This window comes from Excalfactoria chinensis, chromosome 13 (assembly GCF_039878825.1).
Source record: "Excalfactoria chinensis isolate bCotChi1 chromosome 13, bCotChi1.hap2, whole genome shotgun sequence".
In the NCBI taxonomy this organism is placed as follows: domain Eukaryota; kingdom Metazoa; phylum Chordata; class Aves; order Galliformes; family Phasianidae; genus Excalfactoria; species Excalfactoria chinensis.
In genome coordinates, this window is record NC_092837.1 from 9,819,782 (window position 1) to 9,830,506 (window position 10,725).

Genomic DNA, 10,725 nt, shown 5'->3' on the forward strand with positions numbered 1-10,725 from the left:
AAAACAGATGCAATTCATGTAGAATGTGTACATTTGTGGAAGAAGCGACTGTATGTGACTGTGGTTTCATATTAAGCCACAGTATAATAAAACACTGTGCACTAACTCCATCTACAGGTCATTATAATACTGACACACCATATAATTTTTAAACACTAGTCCAATGCATTTTAATTCTCACATTACGAATGCACTTGCCTACGTTGTAGATAGAAGACACATAAACATACACATATAGATGTACACACACTGATAGAACTCAACACATTTTCACAAAATTACCTAGGCAGGCTGGGTGTAGGACTTCATGAACACTTGGAAGCCTCACTTTTCTCAATATATTATCAAAACAAAGGCATTTCTTCTAAAACATCACACTTATTCTATATGATAAATGTATACGTTAAACCTTCTATTTCTTCTTTTTAAGAGAAAACAGTTGTGCAAATGAACCTTCGCCCCTTTGCACACTTCAATCTATTGAAATTTATCAAGGTACCAACAGATAAGTTTATCTAAGAGCTGCTCATATGTGAGAAGACACTGTGGACATCCAGAATCTTTTAGGAATCACTTTCAATAGAGCAAAACTGAAGCTGCTGGTGGGTCATGAGGCAGCACTGCTGACAAGACACAGATATTTCAAAATACAGGACTATATCTGCCAGTCTTCCTAACTCCTTTTACTGACTTTTGAATTTCATAGGCTTCATTATACTCCAAACTACCTCACAGTTTTTAGTTAACCTAATAGCTGTTGGATGATGTGTTGTACCGCTACCCACTGTTCTGAATGCTGTTTTAAGGTTGTAATTTCTACATACGTTCCATTGAATTTCAGTATAACACCGTCTTTCAAATAGTTCAGCTGTCAGTTTTGAGTGTGCCTATTCCTTACTTCTCACTTCTGTTTTGGAGTCACAAGGGCAAACAATCCTGACCCAACAAAAAATGACTTCTATTCCCCTGGGGTTAACATGGGAGAAGGAGCCACAGGGCTGGGAGCATTTCAGCAGCACCCACAGGAGAAAAAGTTACAAACAAGCACTTAAATTAAAAGTAAAAAATCAGAACAAAGCACGTTATTTACAGGATTTTTTCCTCTAAGAAAGCTTTAGTTCCAAGCAGTCATTTTGTAAGAATATAAAGGACTAGACAGGTGTTTAAAACTCACTTTGCTTTTAGTTTGTTTTAGGTAGGTTTTGCTTTGGTTTATTCACAATACTGCTAAAAAAAAGATAGTTGTTATGCGAACAAATTACAGTTTTCTTTCAATCTTCTCTTAGTTAGATTTATCTGGGATTTGAACAGGGATTAACTTTCCCCAATGCACTGAGCAGTAGTGCAGCCCATGCAATATTACACTGCCACATTAAAATCAAGGTTCCCAAAACATGTCAGTGCATTCCAAAACATCTCCTCACCTTCTTTCAGTCAGTGCATTCAGCAGCAGGCTCCAGGCCCAGAGGCAGTCGCAAAGAACGAGGAGTCTCTTCATGGTGGGCTCTGAAACTGAAAGGAAAATAATCGTCAGTGCCCTCTACATTAGAGCAGGTGCTGTGGGCAGAAACCATCGCATCTAGGTGACTTTTGCAGAATAATTTGATGTCAGACAGTGACCTCACAATGCCAGCACTCATGTCACTCAGCCTAAGGGGGGCCTTGGCCATTTTGTTTTCCTTCTGCTTTTGCACACAGAAGCCTTGAGAGTAACGTATGTTGCACTCAGGTTGTGTTCTTGTTTGCATTATTCCTGAACTTCCATAGAAGTAATTGAGTTAAAGCTGCTGTCCCCAAACTCTGTGACAGTCCTTACTCCATTCCTTCCTGACCGTGCACCTCCCTAACATTTCCAGGTAGGCAAGTGTAATTCTCTTGTTTGACTTGAGCCAGCCTGAGCCCTCCCAAAGCTCCTGGAAGGTGTCAGTTCATATCTGTGTGCCTGAGGAGCGCGGTGCTTCCCCCACAGCCCCTGCTTTGCTTTGGTGTGGCAGCAGCAACTTTCTTCTCTGGCTTTAACTCCTCTCCTCTTCCACGAAATATTCGTGTCACAGAAGGAGTATAATCATCAGACTCTGTGATCTCCTGCTACGTATGCACAGTAATATTTTTGTCAGGCTAAAGGGCACAACTCACAATGAAACCACGTTTTGACATCCTACACACCATCTCCTAAGTCCCTAGCAGGCTCTGATTGCTGCTGGAAAGTGGTTTTGTATTGGAGCCTTTTCCTCACCTCCAGATGTTTCCTGTCCTCTCTCCAAAGTGAGTTACACTCAGTTTACCTTTGAGTAAAAAGTAACACAACCAGATTGTTTCTCTTGCTTTCCAGTGAACCATAAAACACAAAGTTGGCTGACGTTTGTGGAATCGGTGTTCTAGATTCCAATGACTGCCCAGGAGATGCTGCAGGTCCCCTTGCATATCTAGAGCACTGGAATCCACTTGATTTTTACCATCTATTACATTAAATAAACAAAATCTGGAGCCCATCTTTTCCCCCAGTCGTGGAGTTTTTAAACTGCCTGAGAAAACAAAGCACTGTGCATAGAAATGCTCTTGTATCTTTAAATAAAGCTATCCCAATTCACTGCACACCCTTGGGGACAATTTAAATCAATAAAATATCATTACAAAGCCGCATGTAAGCAGCGAGATATAATTAATGCGTTTATAGACAAATGATCGGCAGATAAGCATTTAGTGGGGCTGAGCTAATCTGACTGGGTGGGAAGAAGCTGGACAGAAGGCAGGGAGGAAGATTTTCAGGGACGAGATTGCATCTGAACTTGCTCTGGGATCAGCCCCCTCACAGATGGAGAGGCAACATCTTTGGCTTCCAAAATCACCTTCTCCCAGTCCCGCCAACTTCTGCCTTTGCAAAAGGCTTCTCTGGCTGAGGAAGGGAAAGTGAATTATTTGGAACTATCTTGATCTGTTGAGCTCCACGCTTTCTCCCCCCAAAGCCCTTCACACCGTTCCCTCCTACAACAAATCCAGAAAGACGCTATAAATCCTAGAGGAGGAAAGTTTCTGGCAGCTGGAAAAACCAAATGGTGAAGACTTTGAGGGAGCACAGGACAGCAGCATCCCCTGCCCATGGCCTCCCCCGGCTCACGCCGCTGGGCACCAGCTCTGCTTTCCCTGTTCAAAATGGGAGAAGGAGCCACGCGGCTGTGAGCATTCCAGCAGCACCCACTGGAAAATAATAATAATAATAAAAATAAGAAAGAAAAGAAAAGAAAAAAAAAAAAAAAGGAGAAAAAAAAAAAAAGAAGAAGAAGAAGAAGAGGCATTTTGATGCATTTTGACCCTCACTGAGAGATTTGCACGTCTCCGAGGCGCAAATCTGGACTTGTTTTCCTCCCGGCATTTCAACTTTGTATTTCCCCCTCGCCCTGAGCGAGCCACCCCTCCCACCGCCTCCCTGGGAGCAAAATAAATAAATAACAAACCCCCCCAAACCCATCCACCTTTTCCAAGTGGAAACCCGACCACGCTAAAAAGGTAAATAAACGAAAGAAATGTGAAAACGCCCCTCGATCGCTGCGGATTTTCGAGCTGGAGGGGGTAGAAAAATCCCACCCCGAGCCGGCGGTACCTGCGGGGAGAGCAGAGCAGAGCAGAGCAGAGCAGAGCAGAGCAGATCAGAGCAGCCGCCTGCGCGCCGGGACGCGGTGCCCGCAGCCGGCAGCACCCGGAGCGGTGCGGGTGTGCGCGGTGTGCGTGTGCGGTGGTGTGCGCGTGTGTGTGTGTGTGTGCGTGTGTGTGTGTGTGTGCGCGAGTGTGTGCGCGCGCGGTGCGTGCCAGCAGCCGCCCTTACCGGAGCCCCTCGGGCGCGGGTCCGCGGCGCTGCTGCCCGGCTGTGCCGCCGCTGCGCTCCCGCCCGCGGCGCGGAGGCTGCGCGGCTCCGGCCCCGCCGCTCACTCCGCCTCGGCCATCGCCCGCCGCCGCCGCTCCGCTCCTCCGGGCTGACAGCCCGAATTTCTATTCCGATATTCCGACCGCCGCTATACAACAAAAGCTTTCTCTTTACCAAGACAGTAGTAATACGTCCCAGGGTAAACCGGATGTGAAATAGGCTGTGACTTCATGCCAGAGAGATTTTATTTTAGAAAGGAAGGTGGTACCAAGCTCTCATCTAGAGACCAATCCGCCCATTTTTTATATGCAGCACAATTTAACTTCCAGCGCTCTCGCCCTAATCCCTTTCTCTCTGGCTGCAGCCTCAAATCCTTCTACAATCTGCAGCGTTATTATTATTTGGGGGGGGCGGCACAGCGGGGGGGGGGGTTGGGGGGAGGCAGGGCTGGGAATCTTTGGACACTCCGTTTACAAACCGCTCTATTTTAAGGGTCGTACATTAAAAATACAACCGACTTGCGTTAGCGTTCAACCTTTGATCAAATATTTAATCGCGGTACACACATGAATGAAGGGTAGCGGGAACGGAGAGGATGCAGCACTTCTCGTGTGCGCCTGTAGAGCCGGGCTACCCCCAGGGACGGGGCGGGAGCGGGGTATGCAGCCAGGCGGGGACAGAGCTGCTGTGCGATCCCAGCGAAGCGCGGGTCGCGTGCGTTTGGGACCAGAGCCGTGGGAAATGGGCTCCGGGAGCGGCATTCCCCGAACTCCCACGCCTTTTACCAGCGACTGCCCACGGAGCGGCCCCGGGCTCGGCTCTGCCGGGGGCTGCACTCGGACCCCTAGTACCGCTCGTCCCGGTCCGGGGTCGCAGCTGGACGGACGCCCCCGACCCTCCCCCTCCTCCTGGCCACGCGTGTCACCGGGAGCGCCGCGAGGAGTTGGCCGCTCCTCGGGTGGGAGTGAACGCGGAGAGCTCGGCGGGTGCCGGTACTTGTGCGGGGGAGCGAGGGGAAGTTGAGTTCAGCAGGTACAGAGAGTCGCCGCTCACCTGCCGGCCGCAGGTTGCTGGAGCTCAGCGCACCTTTCCGCCGCTCCCAGCCCTCTGCAGAAGTGGCAGACGCTGCGAACAGCCGTGAACGTGGTCAGCTGTCTTAGCTCTGTTCAAAGACCAGACGAACTCCTCTGTGCCCGTTCCTTACCAAGCACTACCAGCGTCCCTGGAAAGGAAAGAATCCTTGTATCATACACACCTACAGGATCTTAAATACTGTTTACTTTCCTTCTTCCCTTCTTAACGCCATCACCAATCCACTTTCTGTTCCTTCCTGCAGGGTTGCTCCAAGGGAGGTCAAAATGCATATATTTTGTCAGAGATGAGTTGGCATCCTCTGTTACAGCTCATGCATCTATTGCAAGCTCTACCCAGTTTTTAAAAATCAAATATTTCTCATTCTTCATATCCTCACATAAATACATGGTACCTTTGGCTTTGTAAGAGCATGAGAAGGATTTGATTTAACCCAACGAAGCGATGACATTCCTAGCTAAGGCTGGCAATAACTTCCAAGGTGGCGGTCATTTTGGACAAGTGCCTGACTTACAACACTGCAATGATTTCCCTAAACACAAGGAAAGCAGATTTGTTGTTTATCAAAGTCCCTCAGGGCACCACGGATGCACAGTCCTTATGATCAGCACTAAATGGTCACAGGTTATTTTAAAGAGATCTGTGGTGGACTTCTTGCTTTGTTTCTTGGCATCTCCAAGGCAGTTCATCGTAGTTTGATTCAAGGTTGTGGAAACACAGGAAAGTGGGGAACAGGAAAACTTGGTGACTTCCCAAGGGGATTTTGAGTCACAGCTTTTCAAATCATGAGCATGCAGACACTTTCTTAGTGGCTAGAACTATTTCCAAACATGCAGTGCTTCCACCTTCTGTTCTTTGCTAACATAATTTTCTATGTTTTTATTCACGTCAGGGTTTTTCTTAAGCGACAAGTGCACTGAGGTCCTCAGCTGAGTTTACAAAAACAGTGCAAGGTATTTTCATTAAAGTACATGGAAGTTTTGTACTGAAAAACTGTTGAGATCCCTTGCCCTGTCACTAGGGCATTAATTGTTAATTAACAATGACCTTGTGAGTGTAGACACACACATTTAAACTATTTTCTTGATGAAAACTGTAAGCTTGCATCGGTAAATAAATAAATGCTCAGCATAGCTCTAGTATTTCATTTCCCCTTCATTTCTTATGTCCATATCTATCTATGTGTATTCACTGTATGTGTGTCTGTAAATAGGTGGCTACAGAGAGAGACAGACAGATGGAGTGAAAAGTGAATGGTTCGTGTACCTCTGTGCTATAAAGTACCAGCTGAAGTAGTTTCAGAGCCAGTGGTTCATGACCTTGCATCCCATGTTTCCCCCTCTTGATTTATTTTAATTGGTATCTAAACAATGGTTTTTATTTTAGCAAAGTGCCAAGGGTTATAGTAACATGTCAGAGGTCACACAGCATGTTCTATCTTCGTGGACATGAGTGCTGCATGCCAAAGGATAATACGTTTTTCGGAGTTCTCCCTTGGTGAAAATATTGACCTAAAATTGGAAGTGGCTCATTCTCTCTCTAATTCTCATCTGCTCGGAAAGTAGGACAAAACTATTTTTCCTCTATGGCTGAGCTTCCTGTCCATCAGTACTCACACATAACCCAGATTCTCTCTTTTTCTTTTCAAGGGCTGTTATCACAGTTATCATGTCATTCCATAGTAAATGCTAAAAATATTTGGATGTAATCAAACAAATAGGCTGTTTTAAGATGATTTGTGGTAACAAAATAAGTGGCTTTTAAGAAAGAAAAAAAAAAAAACATAAAAGAAAATGGCTAGTCTTTTAAAGACAAATGTAATTTGATTTTACCAACGGGAATGTTATTTCTAAGAAAAGTGCCTTTTGGAAGACACATCTGTTGCAGTTCTTACTCTTTCCTACCCAAACACCACTAAGGGTAATGCACTTAGCAATGGGTTTCAGGCACTGAACTTAAGAAGATACCTTTGAAAATTTCAGGCTGTATATAGGAATGTTTCTATTAACTGTGAGTGATGTGATTTTGTTCTTGAGCAAATTGGCCAAATGAGAAAGGAAAGCTGCGTTTGAATTCAGTGTTTCCATGTAACTCAATATAAGCTGATGTGCATCTCACCGAGGATTTTGTAGTTCCATTTGGAAAAAGAAGATCTCTTTCTTTCCTGGCCTGATTTAAGACTCCAGAAAGTTCTCAAGAAGACGCTATGATGTCTTTCATGTTACATGATAGTGTGGAGCTAAATCCTTTGAAAATGATGTTATTAAATCTAAACAGTCAGCCAGAACTAACTTGGCACTGCTACTACATGTGTTGCTTTGAGCCCTAATGTTAATGCAAGTGATTACTAGCACTGTTGTTAAAGCAGTTGAATCCTATTTTGGTAGAATACATGAATTAAATCAAACTAAAACTGGCATAGCTAAAGGTTTTTATAGTAGCGAAAAAGTTTTAAGTCTTTAACCCCTAACTTGCTGCTGTCTTTTCCTTTTGAATTTCCAGCAAGCACTTCTTGAATTTGGGCCTATTACTGAAGTGCCTACATCATTCCTCTTTGCTTATGTGGGGTATTTATACAAGTCACCAAGGCAGAATTTTGTTTGTCATTAGTTCACTTTTAATATTGTTCTTTGTGTGTGCAAAATATACATATGTTCTGTTTTAGCTTGAGTCTGTATAAAACAGCTGAAGTTCCACAGCAGAATGCTTTGACACAAAGTGTCCTGAATAGCTGAGGGATTTGAATAAAGCAAATGAAACTCAGAGATTTACTGGCATACAGCAGATCCGATGAAGAATTAAAACCGAAAGCCCATCTGCTCCAGAGCTTTGAACTCTGTTATTTACAAGTCTTGCTTGTGTGATTAAACAGAAATATTTTGTCTAATATATGATTTGAATTTGATTTCTAATTCATTGTGTTTCAGAAATATATCAAAGAATTGCTATTGCTCCTTAAGTAGTCATAAAAAATTGCTGCTTAACTTTTTTATATATATATATCATTAATTTACAACCACAATAAAGAAAACAGGACATGTCATTGTCAACCAATGTTGGTACAAAACACACTTGATGATCTCAATTAAACGTCACCCTCATTATGCCCCTTTTAGTGCTCAGGAGGATTCTATCTATTGCCTCTTTTCAAAAAAGGAGTAGAAAGAGAAGAACTTCCAGGGAAATAAAGATGAGAATCTTCAAAACCATGTTGCACTACTTTCAGAGTCCATCTGAGATACAACGCCCATTAAAGAAATATGAGTGGTGTTTCTAGGGCTGTGTTGAAAATTGGAAGTGGCACTTCTTTGAATCCATTATCTATTAAAAATGGAATAAAGATGTAAAATAGCTGATGCCCAGAAACTGAGAGATGATGTTTGTCTCTTGAATTTAATGTCCCCAGATGTGATATTTCAAACAGGAGGCCCAGTTACTGACAACTTTCTCAGACTTTCTAATCCACTGAGACAGCCACTGATTATGCCTAACCATGCTGCTGCTAAACATCACCACAAAGTTCAACCCATGAAGTCAGGAATGAAGGATCCTTTCCTAGACAGTAGGATTTCTTCGTCTGACATCAGAAAGGAAGAATTTGGATAATAATCTGTTTTCTAAAACAAACAAACAAGCAACAGCATCCACTGGGGAATTCACGAGAGCCATCAAAAAGAATAAAGGTCAAAACCAAAGAGCTTGCAGGGATTACAAAAGCTTGGTAAATGCAGTGGTGATCATTGATGAGATCTTTTTCAGGGAGCTTTCCCTGCAACAGCTGGATTTATCTGTACTGGAATACAAACACCATATGTGTGCATTCCCTGCGCTGTAACTCTGATGAGGTGAAGTATTTGCTGTATGTCTACAACCTCCCAAAGCTTTCATCGCACTTTTAGTACAAATGTAGCAAACCTGCGTCAAGACGTCTCTCCCACAGGGGAAGGAGTGCAGTCTTGTCAATGTAGTGTGGATATCATTCAGCTGCACTTCAGCAATGAGTGATTTTGTGACTCATTGGTCTTTTTTGCTAAACATTTGAGAGGAAATATTTATTTGGGGATCAAACGTTGGAATTATGCCTGGTGGTTTGGTATCCTAAACAGCAGATCGTATTCCTGTGGACTAATGAGTTGCACTGTAGTTTTGTATTGACTTAAGGAATAAAATTGATTCATAATGTAGATTTCTACTTAAATTAGATTAGGTAAAATCTAAGTAAACAGATGAACCTGAAAGTTCTTTTTATTTTAAGAATTCGTCTAGAGATAAATCATTTAGCGCATTAATAGAAGTCTGTGCCTTATTATTTACTGGTAAGGAAAATGAGTGAATATGTAAAAAAAATATTTCCAGAGATAAGAAACAGTGAAATACATCACTAAATTTAGAAGAAGAAAAAAACAAACACATCCAAAAAAAACTGAGTTCCCCATTTTCCTAGTACATAAATTTACCTTTGATTCAACTAAAAGATGCAGAGTTAGAATAATTCAGCCTGAATTCAGAGATATGCTTAAAATGTGCTTAAATCCATCCCTATTCAGCCCAACAGTTAAGAATGCAGTTAATGCCAACGGGTCATAAGAATTTTTAAACCAAATTGCACGATAGTGGGATGAATTTTGCTGCTCTGCACTTTGGAAGCCAAGTGCCCTGCTGACTTCTTAGGTGACCGTGGACACATTTAATTCCTCTCTTGCTGCTTTTTTCTGAAATGACAACATTGCAATTTGTGAATTTAATTAGCCAAAATTCTTGTAGATTTCAGTGGGATTTTTTTCAATGTGTGTAGGGCTAAACTGAAGCTCTCTAAACAAATACTGTTTAGAGAGCATAGAAAAGTATATAAAGAGAATATAATGCATGAGTTAGTTTGTCAGGTGCTGGCTTCGACCATCTAGAAACCCATCATCTTTGAATCACCCATTCCTTTACTCCACATTGGATCTATAGATGACTTTATCTTCCAGCAGAACACACCATGTGCTTCTTGACAGCTGCTGTTGTAGGGAGATATCTGTGCTTAAGGGCAGTATGCAGTGAAAACACTCTTGCATGCACCGTCCTCACCTCAAGCTGGAAGCCTCTTATAGGAGCAACAGATCAAATGTTTAAGTGATACTTAGAATTTCAGATTTCATTTTTATGTGACCTGCTTAGTGCTAAAATTTCAATCTTAATCAGGCATCAGAAATATAGATGGGGACTGTGGTGGGACAGCCATTAGCAAACGATGTTAATGTAACCGTGTGGTTTCATGCTCATTTTTTGCATTTGTCCATTCTAAAGTCCTTATGCAACTCCCAACACTTATCCAAATGACAGTAACACTGCTTTCCTGCATTTTCCTTATATTTTAAATTTATCCATGTTTATTTTTGTATCTATGGAGAATTACACAGAGAACAACATAAGAACTGCCATGTGGGACTGATTGAAGGCCCAGGTGTTGGTAGCAGCCATTTATCAGCAGTGTGAGCAGGGGAGGCTGCAGGCAGCTCTCCTCCAGCTCAGGTCTCCCACTTTCTATGCAGTTTGCTTCCAAGGTGAGTTCTTTTACATTTTTTTGGTTTATTCTGGTTTCTTACTGCTTTTTTGTTTGTAGTCTTGTAATTAGAACGTGGATATATATTTATATATATAATTTTCTTGCAGACCTGTAGGCAGAACTGAAGTTTTTATGTAAGCTAGGATGTTGCCTGATGAAGTTTACATTGTTTAAATATTGTGATGTTGTCTGTTTCACGTTTCGTTCCTGTAAATGTATC

At 42.7% G+C, this 10,725-nt stretch overlaps 1 protein-coding gene across 3 annotated transcripts in view; it reads right to left on the bottom strand.

The window, feature by feature from the left end:
- Positions 1-5,287, bottom strand: part of GABRA1 (gamma-aminobutyric acid type A receptor subunit alpha1) — a 40,631-nt gene extending 35,344 nt beyond the window's left edge. Inside the window, exons 1-2 of one of the 3 annotated variants that reach the window (XM_072347906.1) lie at positions 4,916-5,287; positions 1,425-1,512 (exon numbers count right to left, since the gene is read on the bottom strand). In XM_072347906.1, the coding sequence (XP_072204007.1) occupies positions 1,425-1,498 (74 nt within the window). In that variant the 5' untranslated portion in view covers positions 1,499-1,512; positions 4,916-5,287. Of the gene's footprint in view, positions 1-1,424; positions 1,513-3,601; positions 3,762-3,823; positions 3,961-4,915 lie in introns of those variants that run through there. The other 2 variants (XM_072347904.1, XM_072347905.1) reach the window with 2 other exon arrangements.
- Positions 5,288-10,725: the final 5,438 nt, after the last annotated feature.